General features: G+C 48.2%; 1 protein-coding gene and 1 long non-coding RNA gene across 9 annotated transcripts in view; one reads left to right on the top strand and one right to left on the bottom strand.

Moving 5' to 3' along the window:
- The first annotated feature begins 14 nt into the window (after nucleotides 1-14).
- LOC121662039 lies at nucleotides 15-1,044 on the top strand. Its single transcript, XR_006015161.1, has 3 exons — nucleotides 15-214; nucleotides 304-429; nucleotides 737-1,044. It is a non-coding gene; the product is annotated as an uncharacterized LOC121662039 (long non-coding RNA).
- Nucleotides 1,045-8,279: 7,235 nt separating this feature from the next.
- The window catches only part of MORC2 (MORC family CW-type zinc finger 2), a 56,154-nt gene continuing 45,762 nt past the window's right edge, over nucleotides 8,280-18,671 (bottom strand). For 6 of the 8 annotated variants that reach the window (XM_042024237.1, XM_042024223.1, XM_042024252.1 and 3 more), the window contains 10 exons: nucleotides 15,302-15,434; nucleotides 14,435-14,509; nucleotides 13,949-14,323; nucleotides 13,407-13,547; nucleotides 13,259-13,313; nucleotides 12,336-12,477; nucleotides 11,820-12,011; nucleotides 11,632-11,725; nucleotides 10,036-10,224; nucleotides 8,280-9,188 (listed from right to left, as the gene is read on the bottom strand). In XM_042024237.1, the coding sequence (XP_041880171.1) occupies nucleotides 9,120-9,188; nucleotides 10,036-10,224; nucleotides 11,632-11,725; nucleotides 11,820-12,011; nucleotides 12,336-12,477; nucleotides 13,259-13,313; nucleotides 13,407-13,547; nucleotides 13,949-14,323; nucleotides 14,435-14,509; nucleotides 15,302-15,434 (1,465 nt within the window). In that variant the 3' untranslated portion in view covers nucleotides 8,280-9,119. Of the gene's footprint in view, nucleotides 9,189-10,035; nucleotides 10,225-11,608; nucleotides 11,726-11,819; nucleotides 12,012-12,335; nucleotides 12,478-13,258; nucleotides 13,314-13,406; nucleotides 13,548-13,948; nucleotides 14,324-14,434; nucleotides 14,510-15,301; nucleotides 15,435-18,671 lie in introns of those variants that run through there. The other 2 variants (XR_006015384.1, XM_042024267.1) reach the window with 2 other exon arrangements.

Raw genomic sequence — 18,671 nt, 5'->3', positions numbered from 1 at the left:
TCCTGGCTCCCACTTTTCCAGGAGTCCTCTGGGAAGTGGCGCCTCTGGTTTGCTGAGAGTGTCCCCCTCCTTGGCAGGTATTCGGCGCTGGAGGTGTTTGGGCTCCCCACCGTCCATCCAAGCCCCCAAGAAAGGGGGTTGCTGCGAGGAGGAAGAAGACTGGAACCCCCCTCCCCACAGAGAAAATGGCAGAGAGATTCCAGCCTGGGACCAGGTGGGTGGACATGGGACTGTGTGAGCGCAGGGTGGGGCGAGGGGAGAGGCAGCTGGCAGCTCTGGGATGACGATTCCCTGTTGTTGCAGACATCTTTCCCCACGAGCCATCCAGGTGCTCCGTGGGCTGGAGCCACATCAGATGCGGAGGAACATCTTCATGTTTCTGGCTGAGAACAACCGACGGCGGCAGGAGCAGCAGAGGCAGTTCTGCAGGTAATTCCAAAGGGATGGAATTCCCCATGTCCCTCCGCTGAGGCAGCCCCAGGGGACAGGAGCGAGATCTGGAGGCTGCCTTTGGGCTGGACTCCCCTGACAGCCACGTGGACACCCAGCATCTGCTTCCCACGTGGGACGGAAAGGTCCTGGCTGAAGGCAGAGGGACCTTGATGGCTGGCTGTCCCCTTCCCAAACCTGAAAGCATGTCCTTCCCTGGCAGAATCCTACCCCACAACACCCTGTCCTGAGCTGGGACACCTGTATGGGATACCCAAGGTCTCAGCCCAACCTGTCTTTGCCTCAGCTGCACCAGGGACCTTCTCCTGGGCTGGGAAATCACCAGAGGCATCTCCATGGACACCTTGATGTGATCCCATCCCAGGTGGTCTGAGCCAATCCTGCAGAAATTCTCTGCCTTCTCCCCACCCGCTTGATCGGAGGCCTCTCTCTCTCTCTCCCTCTCACCTCAGCTCCAGGTGCTGGTCCAGCGCATGAGGAGTTGGGGCTGGAGCAGTGGCTGCAGCAGCAGCTGCTGGTGACGGGGCTGGGAGGCTGCTCACCTGCTGAGGTCCACCTGTGGATGCAAAATAAATACCTCTGTTCCCACCTGGACTGAGTGGTCTAGGCCTGGTGATGAAGCTGTCTAATGGCTGGGACTGTGCTGGGATGGGGAGGGGAAGCATTGTGAGGGGACACAGGCTCTTCAGGAAGGTGAGGAGGTGGGTTTGCCCCTTGCCTCCTGCTCAGGGTGGGACCGAGCAGCAGATAGGCCAAGGTGGGTGCCATGTTTGCAGGTACCTGCTCTTCAGGAGGAACAGGTAGGTGAGGCTCCTTCACAAGCCCTGGTCCTCATGGGGGACCTGTGCCACCCCCAACCCGCCCCACCCTCCCCTGGTACCTGACAGGAGGAGAATCCAGGCATGTGGGAGATCTCCAGAATGCGTTTCCTGGCACAGGTGATACGAAACCAAGAGGGGGAGGTGTCACCACCCGTGGGATCATTGGTGCCTGCTGGGAGGTGCCTGCAGTGAGGTGCCACCATCCAGGTGGAGAGACTGGGGAACACTGGAATGGGGGGGAACTGGAGAGCAATGAGGGACACTGGGAGCACTGGAGGGGGCACTGGGAGCAGTGCAGGAGACAGGGAGCAATGGAAGGGGCACTGGGAGCACTGGGGAGACTGTAGAGCACTGCAGAAAGCTGTCACTGGCCTTTACCTCCCCGGGGCAGCCCATCATCTGCCCCCAGCAACCCTGGGCCCTGGGTATTTTCCTTCCCCAGGGAGGGAAGGCACTGTCTTCCTCCTTTGTGAGCCCACCTCCCAAATTTGGATACCACCTCCAAAACTTGAACACGTCCAGGGATTGCTCCCACACAAAATGTGTGGGGGCAGAAAGGTCCTGGCCTTTACCTCCCCTGGGCAGAAAAGGCACCGACACACCAGACTGGAGAGCACAGAGGTGCCTTTGTGAGAATGAACACCTATCATTGCAGCAAGGCTTATTGCATCCCAGAACTAGAATCACAGCCAGAAAACTCAAGGGTTTGACAAACAAGGAATAATTTTTTTTTTTCCTCCATAAAATTCCAACTTTTAATAGAATCCCACACAAGTTTCTGATTGATTTTGTACAGTGCCACCTGACATGGCTTTTCAGGGGTGGTTTGTATTACGGTATCCTGCAGCTGTAGGGAGGAGAGGAGAGATCCAACGGGCAGGAATTGTGCAGCAAGATTGATTTATTTAATTATTTTACAAACTCTTTTATAGACTTTTTTCTTCGTAGTCTAATTGGTCAAAGGATCAGCCACGCCTTGGGGTGATTCGCTAAAATCCTAAAACGTCCATTGTTAAAATAAACCATGTACCATAAATAAACTGTACCATAAACAAAGCTCTGCAAGGTCGCAGGTGTTCATAGTTTATAGAACTCTGCTAATATCTTCCGTGAGAGAGAAAGTATCTCAGGGGACTGGAAAGAAGCAAGAAAAATTCTTGCTAGCAGCAATATTGTATCCACAGTTTGGTTTGGGGTTTTTTTGTGTCATTTAGCACAGTGGCAGGGCACTACAGAAACGAGGTGCGAAGCAATGCTGAGGATCCAGGATGCCCATGTCCTCCATTTTAGCATCTTTCCGGCAACAGCAGGACATCCCAATGACAACACCCTTTCAAATGCACTTCATCAGTCACAGGAAGATAGGAATGACCTTCCCTGAAACTTTGAGCATGGCACATTTGTGCATGCAAGTTACTCCTGGGGAGGTTCCAATTGGACACAGAGGAAAATTTTCCACAATGAGAACAATCAGCCACTGGAATAATCACCCCAGGGAAGTAGCGGATTCCTCAACATCAGACACTTTTGAGATTCAGCTGGACCGGGTGCTGGGCCAATCTTGTCTAGACTGTGCTTTTGCCAGGAAAGGTTGGTCCTAGATCCTTGAGGTCCCTTCCAAACTGGGATTCCATGAGTTTATGAAATCAAACAACATGCTCCCTATGCTCTGCTGAACCTTTTCTGAAGGCAACACCCAAAGGCAGCTTCTAGAGAAAAATTGAGACCTATCTTCCTAGAGTCACTGTTGTTTTTCCATCCCTCAGAGCTGACTGAGCAAGGACTCATAGGACCAGCTCTGCCCCTAGGAGAGCAAGTGGCACCAGCCAGTGGCAGAGTGTATGTCAAAATGCTGCAGGACAAAGCTTATGAAGTCGGTGTTGTCCAGGTTGTGGAGCCCCCCCCACCCCGACACTGGTTGGTTGCTGCCAGGCCACGCAAAGTTTCTGCAGAGGAAACAGGACCCTTTGCAGATGAGTTACTCCCTCACTAAGGCCTGCAAAGAAATCAGATGCTGAAGGACAAGAAAAGTTTCTTATGGCTGAAGAAAAGCTTTTCACAAAGCATTCTTCTGCACCCAGAAGACCCAGCTCTCACCTATAACCCAAGCACACTGTAGAGGCAGCCTTAGCACTGCCATTCTCCTCCACCCCTCCACACGCAGTTCTGGAAAAGGACTGTTTCCTTTTGCTCATGTGCAAGAAGCTGCTTTTCTCTTTTCACTAACTCTGGCCAGCTTTCTTTCCACCCAGAGCCTTGCATCTGATCACTAGTCTGATTAGGCGTTTCTACAGGGAATCACCTGGTAAGGAGGGTTCAGAGGAAAGACAGAAAAAGGCAAGTGACTAGCACACAAGGCAACCCCACTCATTGCGCCTTCCTCCAACGTGTCTTGTCTTTTGGGGAATTCAGTACTCACAGGAATTGTTCTGCGTGGTGGCAGTTGCTTGCGTCCGTAATGGAGGAGTGTCGGGGTTTAGGATTTTTCTTTTTGTTTCTTTCTCTCATGGAACTTTGTCCCATCTATCGCTCCATAACAATCCATAACCATAATGATCAGTTCCTAGAAGAGACAAAAGAAGCTGCCAAGCTCAGGGGAGGAGGGCACCTGGCTGCACTTCTCTTATCTGAGGGTTTCTCTCGGAAGGGCAGAGATACCACGAGAATTGGGCTGGGGAAAAGGGGGTTGGGCGCAGCTCCTAGCTTTTGAAAGGAGTAAGATGAATGTGTCTTTACAAACAGACTCCTAGCCCTATCTACAAGCGAATCTGCTTGTAGATAGGGCTAGGAGCTTAGAGATAGGGAAGCAACAGGAGAAAACTCTCAGTTCTAGAAGATGTTACTAATTGACACAGACTGTTGCTCAGCCAAGGCCATGTTAAATTCCTGAACCTAGAGAAAAAGAACAAAGACTTAATAGAATTATGAATAGGTTTTTTTCTTTTATATAACAAAAAGGGGGGTGCATATTGAGGGGGGCATAGAATAGGCGATTCAAGAAGTCTGTATCTTCTGAGTACCTCAGCCAATGGGGAAAGGAAGAGGGTGTTGTGGCCGGGAATTAGGATAAAAAGGGGGTTGCATACCCCAACAATTCGAGAGACCCCATGGGAAATGCCCATGTGTCACGATCCGCTAATACAAGCGAGGGTCGTGATGGTTCGTTTATAGATCTCAGATGCAAAAGGACACAAGGGATTTCAGTCTTAATCAAAAGAGTGCACCTTTATTAAGTGCCCACAACACAGTAAAATGAGACAGAGGAGAGAAAGAGAGAGAGAGAAAGAAAACAAAGTAAAAGAGTAGAGAGGAAGAAAGGGGGTAATAGCTACCAACGGATGAGACAAAGTCCTCGTGGTCTTCTGCCAGTAGATTCTTCTTCTTTCTGTGGGGAGATCTCGTCTCAGTTATTTTAGAAAGTCCCTTTATAGTCCTTCCCAGAAGCGAGGGGCAACTGGCCAAGAGGTGGGGAAATCTACAGCCATTGTTATGAGGCCCGTTGCTTTGGGAAAACAGGTACAGGAGAGGTGTACAGGACAGGTCATTCTTTTCCGCTTCAGCGCAGTCCTTCCCGCCTGGGCAGCAAGAACGGCACAGTCCACTGTGACCTGCACTCATTTTCCTCAGGAATGTGTACCAGTTCCCAGCGGGCACACCTGCAGGCAACACTTGGCAGACACCCCACCTCAGCCAGGCCAGGACTCCTGTGTTCAGTCTCTGTCGTTGGTGATGATCGTGAGGCAGATGAGGGATCTTCGGACCGTCTCTTACACCATGGCCTCTCCCTTTATTCGAATAAAGTTACAGGACTCCTCTGTCTCCTTTTTGGACATAAACCTCTGGTGTTTGTGAATTAATTTTCCTGACACTCTCTTGCTTTCTCAGCTTTCAGAAGGGAAAGAGGCTGTGGTCACTGTGGGAAGAATTCACCACCACTGCGGGGTTCTGTCTCCTGCTGCTTTTCTTCTACCATGAGTGGAGCTCTTGCTCATAAGTGCGGCCACTGCACTGGAACCTTGTTAACACCCTACCTCACCAAACAAAGGACCCTTCACCATCTGCTTGGGTGCCTCAGGGGAAACCCTGGGATCCCTGAGCCCTTTCCCTGTCCAAGGCAGTCTCTCCCAGCCCTGTTGGGGAGCCGGGCTGCTGCTGCCCAGCCCCTGCCGTGCCTCTGCTACTGCTCCGAGGCTTTTTTGCTACACTGTAACCCCACACACCCCTGCCTGCCGGGACACCCCCGTGGCTCCGGCTACAGCTTCTGGGTTTCTGCTGCTTCTTGCTGGCTACCCCGTGTGAGCTCGTTCCTGCCATTCCAGCTTGCTGCTCCCAAGGTTCCTGCTGGGGCACCGGGATCGGCTGCCCCTGGGGGTTTGTGGAGCAAGCCTTTCTTCCATCCCTTCCACCCACTGCGTCTGCCATGCCACGTGAGAGAGACGACCGGGTTTGTGCCGCAGCGCCCCCTGCAGCCACGGGGGAACCATCGCACCTGCCCTGGCCAGCCCGGAGCCATCAGCGCCCCTGCCGGCTGCGACGGGAGCTGCACCAAAGGGGAAAGTGCTTGACAGCCGAGAGAAGGCTGCTACTGGGTTACTGGTTCTGTTTGTTGTTACTGCTGTTGTTGTTGCTTATTTGCCTTCTTATATATACTAGTAGAACTAGTTATTCCTATAACTAGAACTGTTATTCCTTTTCCTGTATCGTTGCCTGCAAGCCTCTTAATTTCAAAGTTATAATAATTCAGGGGGAAAGGGGTCATATTCTCCATTCCAAGGGAGGTTACTGCCTTCCTTGGCAGACACCTGTCTTTCAAACCAAAACAAGGAGAAAACTCTGGTTGACAAAAAGTGTGTCAAGAAGTGTTCCAAAAGAACAGGAACCACACAGTCCTTCTTATTTCCTCATGAAGAAGCAACTCTGGGAACTAAGGAGCTCTTAGGGAGAATGAACACCTCCAAAACTGCATGCACACACCCCTCAGATTTCTCCATCCAAACCAGATCAGTGTTACTTTACACCTCTGCAGAGCTGTGCACTCAGGACATCCCCTCCGTTTCCACAGCATTTTAGTCCACGGCAATCATCAAGAATTGGTGAATTTCCCAGACCCGCTTGGTTTCTCCCAGAGTGACCCTCACTGTCTTTACCCTCCCACAGGCAAGAATACCAGTCACCTGCTGTTCCTGCTGCTCCCAGAAGCAGATGCAAGGGGAATGTGGCAGAGAGCTTGAAGGAAAAGTGCAGCCTCACCAGTAGAAGTGAGCTGGCATGAAGCACCCAGCTGACAGCTGCACGAGGAATTTCCAAAATGGGATGCATAAAGAAGGAATTAAGCTGGCCATAGAGAGGGGGAGGGAACGTTGTGCAAAATGAAACTCGTGTCTTTCTTAGTATTTCTGCTGTAAGAAGCAGCTGAAAGCACAGAGGAAGACTTAGGGAACACCTGAAGCATCAAGAGGCTTAACTGCAGGATGGAGGTGTCATGATAGGGCTACAGGCAGGGGACAGGTTCTTGATGTCAGCTGTAACGGCTGCCAAGATGTGACAAGGGACATCCCTGTGTGATACTGGGGAAGAACACCCATGGGAGAGGTGTGTGGGGGGAGAGCTGTGGGGCAACCTCCACCCCTGATTTTAAGAGCTCAACACAAAAATGTCCTGAACCACCTGATAACAGCTTTGGAGTGCACCCCACTTGAAGCCAGCAGTTTCCATACCCTCTGGAAGCATTCTCAGACTTTGGGCTTTAGAGGTGTTACTAAAACCTGATGTTACACACAGATATGCTTAACAAATTTACAAAAACAAAATCAAGAAAAAGAGAAAAGCAGCTGCAGAGGATTTCCTGAAAGGGTTTGAGAATGAAAAACTTGATTTATTGGCACTTAAAAGTTCTTGGCTTGCTCTTCCTAGCAAAAAACCTTGGTAGAAGATCAAAAAAATTAAATGCATTAAAAAACAAGAATTAAAACTGGAAATGAGAAGTTCCACAGAACAGAGGGAAAAAAAAAAACCAAACCAAAACAGTAGCACTTTTTAACATGAGAGAAGTAGGGAGTCAAACTGTGCCAGAAAGCTCAAGAACTGTGTAAGAGCTGTTAGCCCCACACTGGTGTCCTCTGGGTGCCAGGAATTAAAGCCTGTGTGCAGCAGCAGCTCTGAACTGCAATATAACAAAACCTGCTTTTCTAGAATGTCTGCTGGCTCCTGGGAAGGACAAAGATTTCTTCTTTCACCTTAATAAAAAATGCATCTTCTCCAGATTATTTTCATCAGAAACAGCAGTGTATCATCACAACTAACAAACCTCCGGTATGTGTGAGGAAATGGAGACTGGTGCAGCCTGCTCCTCTGTTTAAGGAACCCTCTGTGCAGGAAGGTGTATGAGGATGGAGGAATACTCCTTACCTTCATTTACTGTGGGATGTCAGGCCCGGATTCTGGATGGAAGCAGTCAGTCTCACCACAGAATTCAGGTAATGAGCAAAAGCCTTCTCCCTCTCCTGTGGTGTGTAGAAACTTGGGAGTTCTTCAGGACTATAAACAATTAGTGCCAAAGATTATCTGTGCAACAGATATTTAATTTGGAAGGGTTTTCTGCAAAACATCTACTACACATCCAGGTGTCAAGTGAACCCCAAGGGTCCATTCCACCTGACCTTCCTGATGGTGGGTACCTCTTGCTCACACCATGTTTCTCCAACCATCTGGCTTGCAGGGGACTCCAGTTTCTGAGCATGAGTCCACAGGCACTTTGTCCTAGCAGGCCTGAGAAGCTGCTGGCCAGCTGACAAACTCAGACTGAGTTCCCTTGGCCACAGGTGGCCTACTAGGAGCTGGCTGCAGCTAAAGGATAAGAGACAGGTGTTTTCCTTGCTGCAGGCACAGGGCCAGATGCCAATCAGCGGTGTAGGGCTCCGAAGGCTCCAAACAGCCTCTCTCTAATAATTAGCACTCCCTAATAATAAAATCACCTGGAAGAGCACATTGATCAAAGCAACACAAACCTGAGGGGGTGACAATAGAACAGGAGTCACTTTATTGTCAGGTGGTCGAGGAGTTCTTCTGACACTGTAATTACGTCTCAAAGAAACAGCAGCAGAAGTGAGTTATAAAGTGACTGCAAGCAGAGAACACAAACTCCAGCATTCTCCCTCTGATGCTGCCCACTATGAACAGTCCAGGAGGTGATCCTCTTCTAGAAGGACCCTCAGCCTCTTGGTTGTTACCACGGTGGCAGCGACCTCCTGTTCAGGAAGCTCACTGCAGGTGCCAGTGCCCAATTCCCCAGATCCCCCGAGGTTCCACCCCCTCTGCTCACAACTCATACAGCAACATCTCCTTTCTATGGCTCAAATTAATGGCTTGGCTTTCTCTAGCCCAGGTTCAGTATCCTCCACAACAAAGTCCTGGCCCACTCTGCTTCAGCTCAAGGCTTATTTTTTAGTTGCTGCCAGGTTCTTACTGAAGACAACATGCTAAGCAGAGTGCTCTGGGCTCCCAGGTTTAGCATATGAATATACCCAAGATGCAAAAAGGGTACTCACACTTCTTACATCACTAAAACCACCCATCATATCAGGCACAGCTCCCATTTCTTTTAAAAATAAATATTTATAAACAAAAGGAAGAGATTCAGAGAACTACAAAGTTGGAAATTTTCCTGCCAACAGCACGAATGTTTCTTATGTACAGTCACAGGAACAAGTTATATACCAACGTGAGCACTGTCTAAAAAACTCTCTCCTCATCAGCTGCCCCAGTCCACCTGCACAGAGATCCACATCTCCCACTGCAACTGCAGCAGCCAGCTCCTCTGTACTTCTCCAGCACTCATACTGGAGCTGCTCAGTCTCCTTTCATGATCAAGTCCTCAATATATGCATCCAGTTCATCATCTGTATTAATATCAATGTCCTGAAACCAAAGCAACAAGAAATACCAGTGAGAAGTGAATCTTGAAGAACAGTGCAAGAAAAGAGGAGCCAGAGCAACTCAGCATCCTCTGTTACATCTGGTCTGCTCAGCCTCTATGCCCCAACCTCCAGCACCCTCCAGCTGCTGACAGCTGCTTTCCCTGTCAGCCCCCAGAAGACAACACTGGAAACCCATCAGCACCTGATGTTCAAACAATGCACTCAAGTGATGTATTTACTGTACTGATCTCAGTCGAGGTAGGTTTGGTTGGGTTTTTTTTAGATTTAGTACATTTTCCTAACAGGGAGCAACTGCTTCCAGATGCTTTCAGAAGCCTTTCCATTGGCTGATCCTAACTTTATTAAAGTAGTTTTAAAATTTAAAGTTAATTTATTTAAATGTTTTAATTAAATATATATTTTCTATTTTAATTTAATAGTATAACTAATATATCAATTTCACCACAAGATTTTTTTTTTTATCATTTGTTTAAAGGTTTGCATTTCTATATGTGGAGTTCAGAATCTGCCCAATAATGGGGCAAAAATTCCCTGCTGAGCACTGCCTGTGCCTCGGGAAATTCTCCTGCAGCATCATGGCAGAGAACAAACAGAACCTGTGTACTACATACACGCTGTGAGAAATCATTCTGTGAGAATTAACACACATCAGGACTCCCAGGGCCTGGATCTCAGGCAGTGGGTGGGCAGTGACAGCCCAAGCCATTCCCAACTGAGGAAGCTGGTGCCCAGTGAGACACTGGACTGAAACACTTGTAATGCCTGGAGGGGATGAGCCAGGTGGCTACTCCGAGGCAGCTCAGGGTTAGCCACTCCTCCTCACCCACCTCCTGCACTTTCTGCAGAAGGGCCATGATATTAGTCCTCAACTTCTGCAGTTTCTCCTCTGTTTCCTTCAGCTTCCTCTCTGAGTTCCGGAGGTTTTCCTCGCAGGCTTTGGCCCGGGCATCGGCACGTGTCTGATATGAATTGCACAGGTTCTGCAGACCCACCTCATATTGCTTGAAATATTCTTTCTGTAGTAGGCAAAACACAACAGATGACACGTTAAGAGAAGGCACCAAGCATCACAAAAACATGAGCACTCACAGGCTTGTAGAAGATCCAAACTCCTGGCCCCCTGATCAAATCCTCCCCGCAGTGTGCCCCTGCATGCCCTGCCCATGCTCATATTTACATCTGATTTGCCTACTGCAGCCAACATGGAACTCACATGGGTTTTCACATTCTTCCAATACCAGAACTGCCCCAAAGCTGCTTGAATTTAGATTAAGGGTGCAGTGTGCTTTAAAAAGCCTGAACCCACAGGTATGCTGCAGGCAAGGCCTGATATCCCCTGTACACTGTGAGTATCCTTGGTACAGATCACCCAGGCAACACAGCCTCTCACTGCACGGTAGGGACAGCTACACTCACCAAAAACCCCAGACACAACCAAGGTGTCCTGTGGAAGGAGCAGGAGTGGTAACTCCAGCAAATGCCAGGAGATGCCTGAGTTAACAGAAGGGAAGGAGACAAGAGAGAGACTGCCAATACACACACTGTGAGAGTGGGAGTAAAAAACAGCACTGGCTTTGGTCATGTGGTCATCTGCAGGTGGCTTTTGTAATTTACATGTGCCTCCTGGAAAGGTCTCTCTTGGTGGTATGTTGGAGAAGGAAAAAGTCAGACAGGCCAGTTCCCTTGCCCTGCATTCCAGCCAGCACTGGTCCTCCCAGTACCAGCCCGCTGGTGGAAGACACTGGTGGAAGCTCAGTTCCACCTGTCCTGTGCTCAAATAAACAGAGGTCAAAAGTCTTAAGGTGTGCAGCTGACTCACTGGCAGTCAACCTGCTCTCCTGGGGAAGTGGGAAGGGGTTGGCTTCCATGTTCTCTCACACCAAAGTAAATGGCCTATAAAGGGACTGAATTCACACTAACATTGTGGGTTCAATCCCTGTATGGGCCATTTACCTAAGAGTTGGACTTGATGATCCTTGTGGCCTCCTTCCAACTCAGAATATTCTGTGAATCTGGTGATAGTTATTTGTTATTATTTATCATTTTTAAGATTGTCTCCAGGTAAGTTATAAGGCTGGGAGCAAAACAAACAGATATGTCTACCTCCTGCTTCTAAAAACCTCTAACCTGGCCTCTCTTTTTTAGAAGTTTAACAGCAATGGTTAAGAATTTATGATAGTAGCAGCCAACAGCATTCCCACACAGATGCATGGTAATTAGAAAAATCCTCAGACAACTTCTATAAGATTCAAGGCATCTCTCAGAGCTCTCATTCTTTTCCTCAGCTATGTTAAGTCTGCCAAGGATCCAAATTATCTTTTTAAGAGTGCACTCTTGCATCAACAGGATGCACATTTGCCATAAGAATGGAATATGTGTGGTGAAAACACACAAACTTACTTTTCTAGAAGTACTGAACTCACCAAGGGAAATGCCAACAACCCTTCTGAGCTCATGGAACTCAGCTCATTTTTGGAGATTGGAAAATTTGGAGGCAAGAAGTATCGCAAACAATTCCTGTGCAGGAGAACAAAACACAAAGCCAGAGTTGGGAGTTCAACAGACTGAAGCAATCAGACTGCAGAGCTCACAAGGTCTGTGGTGAACCCACCGAAGGATCTGGACTAGCAAGTCAACTGTTTCTTGGCTGCTGCTGGGACCGGTGGTGTCAGGCTCGATTCTGACGCAATCCGAGGTAGAAGGTTCAGCCACAACCACCTCCTCTTCCTGCTGTGTGTCTGGAGCCTGGTACTCAGGAGAGGGAGGCTTCATAAGCCTTACATCCTCACTGCCCTTCTCTACCCTGAGAAAAAGTATTAAGGGAATGTCAGGAATCTTTTTCTACGTTGGACGTATGTGAAACATGGTTAACAGTTTCATCAGAATCTGTACCCAAGTGTCACTCAGACCTCTAGACACCTAACAGCTGCCTCCAGGGCAGGCATCAGAGTGACAGACTGATGGAGTCTGTCATGCTCATTCCTTATGAAGCGCTGGACAGTCCTGACCTCGCAGGTTTCCTGACATGACAGCAGCACATTTTTCTTCAGCATCTATGGCAATAAAACAGGCCCTTCCTCCCAAAAACAAAACAAGCCTCCAAAATCCAGTAGCTCAAAATAGTTACCAGCGATCCCTTGGCGTGGTGTCTGTAGGGACATAATCAAACTTCACCTTCCACCGGATTGCGTGCCTGCCCCTTTCCACAGCCGTGACACGGCCAGTGAACCATTCCTTGTTCACACGCACCTCCACGTGCAGCCCCTTATCTGTGAGGGGGAAGCAAAGGTGTTTGCAAACATTCAGCTGCTGGAAAGCACATTCTACAGGAACTCTAGAGATTCAGGCACCTCAGCAGGGAGCACACCTGAACCTCCGGCAATACCCTCAAACAGTAATGGACACCATCAAAACACAATGGACAATGGACACACAGGTCAGCTCCTGCTGAGAAACATGAAGATACATGGAAATGAACTGGCAATTCCAGATGGAAGGTTTCTCCTGTACTCCAAGCTGTTTGACATGGGCTTCACAGTCTCATGATGGGCTCTAGGACAATTTGCCACATGTCCCTAGTGGGTCACTTTCCAGACAGCTCCCTGGAAGCATGCTGAAGAGATGCCCTGCTCTGACAGATGGTGCAGTACCACCTTTCCTGGCGTCTCCCAGCCCCTCTTCTCTCACAGCAGTGCAGCAGATCTGGATACAGTTCGGAGCATTTTTCAGCTGGCACGGCTGCATGATCCACTCAGGAAGGGTGAACATGCCATCAGGTACACCCTGCAGCTCAGCCCCACCATCGATCACAGCCCCACCATCGATCACAGCCATTGATCACAGACCTTTCTGCACCACAATTGCCTCTGGTCTAATCAAAGGGTTCCCAGCCAAAATGTTTTATGCAAGTTAGAGTCATCTTGGGGTTTAGGATTCAAATTTACACTATTTCTTATTTTAAAATCTCATCAATGAAATCACACGTTTAACTGGTGCAAGAGTTCTTTTCTATGTCAGATACTGGTGGCAGCCCAAGGGCTCATTTCTCACCTTTCTGTGCTTTCTTCAGTTCCAACAACTCTTCCTCTCCAGCACTGTCTGTGAGCTGGGAGCAGAGAGAGCTCATATTAGTCACCTCCCATCAAGATTATAAACACCTGACAAATGCCTTCTGCTGGGGAAACCAGCACACTCTCACCTCCACCACCACCTCACTGGAATCCTTCTCTTCTTTCGTTGCCAAAAATTTTCCTCGTTTTGTCCTCTCCTTTTTGTGTTCTCCTTCCTCCTCAGACCCATCCTCTGGGATGTTCAAGGCCCTCTTTCGAGTGCTGGAGGCCTGGAGGAAGCAAACAAGCTCTAGCTATTAATTCCAGCCTGCTTCCAACCAAAACATTCTTGCAGCCAAGGTAAAAAAAAAAAAAAAAAAAAAAAAAAAAAAAGCCCAACATCCAGTATTGGTGCTTTTCCGGAAGGTTTTAGAGGAGCTGCTACATCATCATGAAAACGCTCACCCCACCACTCCACATGCCTTTTTTTTCTGGAGAAACAATCTGGTCTAACAGGAAAGAGATGAGACAAGTCTTCTCGAGGGGTGTAAATGGCACCCTAACCCACAAGTAAAGTAAAAGTTCTCTTGTCCTGTGCAGGGCCCACAGTGCACATCCCACAAGGCAGAGCAGACAGGCTTAGCAGGACAGTGGGTGAGGAGCTGAGGGTTTTCATCCCGTTGATTCTTACCTGTGAACATCTGCCAGAGGCAGATTTCTTTACTGCTGGCACCTTGGCAGCTTTTGGATTGGGTGTCTCACGTGGGCTTTTGGGGCTCTGAAGGCCAGAGAGGGACTTCATGCTTGTACCTGGTTTGGCAAGAGTTTTTAAAGTGCTGTTAGACTTCCCAGCTGTCACAGTGTGATGCTGTGTCCTGGAAGTGCTGGCTTCCTCCTTGAAGAGCACGCTGGCTAGCTTGGGAGAGCTGCTATTTGGATGATCTGAAGAGCTCTTTTTCAGCTGACTGCAGGACTTAGGAGGAGGTGAAGATCCTGGTGGTCTGCTGGGAGCATTCTTGATTGCATCAGGCAAAGGAGGAGATCGTGGGCGCTGACTTCGGGTGTGCTGAAACAAAGGGGGGTACAGAGAGAGGAAGAGTAGAAGAATGGGGATCTGCTGTTCAGAGCAGCTAAGGAAGCACAGAAGAGTAAAAGCCTACAGCAGGATCCCATTTACCTCCCTTGAAGGCCGTGTGGTCACTTCCAGAGGCAGTTTCTTTAAGTCAGCCTGAGATCGAATTGGAGTGGTTTTCTACCAAAAAAAAAATCAGAAAGGTCATGTTTATAAGCTGCCAGGGGCTGCCTGAACCCATTGCAGCAGTTTTCCAGGCTAAAACGATTATAAAGTGTGTTTTGTGTCCTTCAAGAGACATCTCTTCAGCTGTCATTCCCATTTTCCCAACAGAAAATTAAATGTAAGCTGAGATGGTCAATTTCTGTTATTAGAACAGAACAGCCCCAGCACCATGAAGGAGCATAGGCGGTTTCAGTCTCAGCAGCAACCCTTTGCACAAGGAGGTCCATTGATGCCTTTTCCTGGTCTTAAAATCAAGAGGCATACATGGTTAGAAGGGGAAAAGGGATTTTACCTTGGTATTTATTTTTAAGGATCCTTAGGTGTACACGTCCAGATCATATGCATCGAGATGCACCCCGCCGAGTCTGTCTCTGAGTGTCTGTGTGTCTCTCCCCGCCCCAACATTGGGTATAACATTATAGGTTTTACTAATTAGCGTATCTATCAAAGATTCCCCAATGAGAGGCTCAAGTGAGCCCCCCCTCCCCAAGGAACCTTCCCCTGGATGGTTCTATCTTGGTTTACAGAATATGTTCTGGAGAGGACCTTGGGGTCTGGGGCACACTGATCCCTAGCTACGAAGCTTCTAAAATGTTTAGTCTCTTAGCTTGTCCAAGAATGTAGGCAAAAAGCACTAGGAATACAGAAGTTGTAAAAAGGTATAACAGGGGTATAAAAGAAAAGGCAAAAATCTTCATGGCATCACCATCACACCTGCTCTGCTTAGCTGGAGACCTCCAGACTCACCTGCAGAGCTTCCAGCTTTTCCTGCTGCTGGCGGATTTTCTCTGTCAGTTGTTTCTGCTTTTCCTCATGTGATTTCAAGTCTTTTTTTAGAGTTCCCAGTGGTACCTTCTGCTTCTGCTCTGCAGCCTCACATCTAGCATGGAGGGAATGCAAAACAACCTCAGCAAGGACAGCAGAACCTGTACCGTCTCACGCAGGATTATCCCAACATCCCGTTCCAAATGCAGCAGGAAAGCCGCTTGCCTTCCTGCAGTAGCCACAATCGCAAAAGCAGTGGTTTTCATCTTGGAAAACAAATATGAATTAAGGATTGAAAGTACAGTTGTTAATAAAAAGGCATTTATGCTGGGAATCACCAACTCAGAGCCCAGGAACTGTGATAGCTGTGATAGCTTCTGTACTGCATCTGTACTCGACTTTTTCAGCAATTTCCCTTCCCATCAGCTTATGTCTTCATATCAGTTCCTCTTTCTACAGATTTCTTTTCCTTCAGAAAGGAAAGCACAGTACCAGGAACCCATGACTAAGACGTTGTTACCACAAGCCCTCCAGCCTCAGATGCCTTCTGCCTTGCCACTCAAGGCCACGCAGCTTCCTTTGCAATATCCTGTAGCTATTTGCTTTTTCCATCCTGTTCAGCCTATGGCCTACAATAGTGGTGAGTATCCTACTCTCTCAGGTCCTCTCAGGTGCAGAATCCTGGAAGAGTCCTTGAGAGAGAAAGAAAACAAGTAGGAAATACTCTCTCAAATGGACTGGCATCACCTGCAAAGTGCTGGCTGAGCAGCTGGCCCTCAGGAGCACTGCCAGAGGAGGAAGAGGGGACTGAGCCCAGGCTCATCTCCTGTCACCAAATGGAGTCATGGAAAGACAGACCAGGATCAGCCCTGCTGGGGTGAAGTCATGCAAGAATGGTTTGAGCCAGGAAAGCAGGAGATGGCCCTTATACAACACAAGAGATCTAGCAGATCTCACACTACATTGGAGACAAGCTGGCAACCTGCAGGTGTGAGTCTTATTAGTAAAGGGAGGACCCTGCTCTCACTGTAGAACACTCAAAGCTCCAAGATGCTGAGGAGAGATGATTTTACCAAGATCTCTGACTACCAGATACACACTCATCAGCTTTGTGAGTGAGAAGGAGCACAAGCAGCAGTTCCTCCATCAACCTCTTCCCAGCCGAAGCACTGCTGGGGTGTTTTCATAGAGTGGTTACTTCCTTGGCTAAGTGTTGGAGTGAAAGCTCCCCTGGACCCAGGCCCAGAGGGAAGCCAAAGCACAGGGGTTGAATTAAGACCTTTGGATAAGCTGAGATGCATGAAGTCACACCAAAGTGAAATGGAAATATAGATTTTTAACTTTTAGTAGAAATATATGCTAAGCGCTTTAAACATTGAAAAGCTGCAGCAAAGAAATCTTAAACACAGTTTTTACTGCAGCAGTGTTACCTTTTCACAGAATTTCTTTACTTTAGACAAAACATAGATAGAACTATACTATTCACATTTTTTAGATAGAGTGTTCACATAAATAATAAGAGCTGATAGAAACTATATACGCAAATCTGTGTAATACCTATGTAACACTTGTGTAAGACTTACGACTGTTAGAATTAGACCAGGATAGGTTAAGAAAAGAAAAACTAGAATCGTGTGTTAATTTCATTGGTCAATTAACAAATAATCCACACTTTTGTAAGTTTAGATAACAGAAGAAGCAGCTGTTTTCTACTTGCTGTCGGCCTGCTGCTGCTGCTGTTACTGCTTGGCCTTATCATGTAACCCCTTCGAACTCTACCTTCAGAAAACTGTGAGACCATGAAATAAAGAACTTAGCAGGACAGCAGCCTCCTCTGCTCTTTCACCCTCGTCCGAAAAGGAAGGGTATCCCATCAAAAGCTCAACAGCTAACGAAGTGTGTGTCATCACTGCAAAATGACTGCCTGACACCAAACCTGCAGTTCCTAAACACAAAGTTGAACAAGTGGCACCATACACAGGTTTCCCAGCAGAGAAATGCATCTTCCAGCTCATGGCAAGGCTGGAAGCATTGCCAAGCTGTGTCTTACAGCACAGTAAAGAATGAAAGCACCATGAGTTCTGCGACTAGAAAAATTCATGTTATTCATGGCATCCAAACCCAGAGGTTGCATCACTGGAGGCAGCAAACCAGAACAAAGGGTTATCTTGGTAGTCAGAATGGCCTAAAACCAAGACTCTGGTAGTGCTCAAGGAGCTTTGAGACACACAATCATGTTCAGCTGGTGCTTCAGCCACCCATTCAAATGACATTTAGGATCCAGCTGGATATCAGATAGGAGAACAGAGGCAAGCGAGCCCGACACTATTTTACAGTGTGAAACAGGGACACTGCCTTCTCTGTAATAAAGTGAGTGATGGTGGCACCTAGTGCTGACCCCAACACAAACAGTGGCACTGGAAGGAGTGACTGCTTCCCATGACAGAGACCGAGAAGGGTGTTCAGCTCCCATGATCTGGAACATGCCATGAGCAGCCACTGAAGTGTAGGTGGACAAACCAGAAGGGTGGGGAACAAGCTCGATGCCACCAGTGGACACTGGGCTGAGGCAGCCAAAACCACCATGTGATCTCTGATGCCAGGAGAGTCTCAACACCAGCTCTGACATTGCTTCATTTCCAATTTGGCTGAATGAGACCCTGCACAGACCCTCACGGTACACAAGCTTGAGAACCCTACCCATGTGCTTCTCAAATCCTGTCATCCTTCAGACACTACAAATACCTGGAATGGTCAGGACACAGATGTGAAGGTGTCCAAACTCTACACAAAGACCCAACAGTGCAGCACTCAGAACTGGCCCCAGCCAAAAGCCAGAGGAATGTGGAGCAACTTCTGCTTCATGTAAAGGACACAACTGCACTTGCTGCTGGAAAGCACACGTAAGCCTCCTTAATCAAAAAATGTTCTGGAGTTATTTATTTTTCCAGAGTAAGACTCCTGAGATCCCTTTTGAAGCTGAAATGACCAGAAGCTTGGATCACCAGTGCCATGTGCTCTACCTGCCCTTTCCCAGCTCCATGTATGGGGGATGTAGGATGGCACAGCATGCATGGCAGAGGCACTCGGGACTCACTCCAAACAACACCCCTACATGTTCTCACATGAAATGCAGCCACCCACCCCCAGCCATCCACAATTTTCAAGGTATTGCAAATTAAAAATTAAAATTCTTTCATCTGTAAATCAAGTTCCTGGTAGGTGATACAACAAAGACTACATCTGCAGACAGAAGTGCACAGATACAATGGCAGGTGAGGGGACCTGAATAACAACCTTCCATGGCTACCCTCGGTCATACCAGGAGCTAGCAGCCCATCTAGGGTCCATT

This window comes from Corvus kubaryi, unplaced genomic scaffold (assembly GCF_017639235.1).
Source record: "Corvus kubaryi isolate FWS band 111438036 unplaced genomic scaffold, C.kubaryi_AGA036_p1.0 127, whole genome shotgun sequence".
NCBI classification, from domain to species: Eukaryota; Metazoa; Chordata; class Aves; order Passeriformes; family Corvidae; genus Corvus; species Corvus kubaryi.
This window is presented reverse-complemented; position numbering and strand designations above follow the sequence as displayed.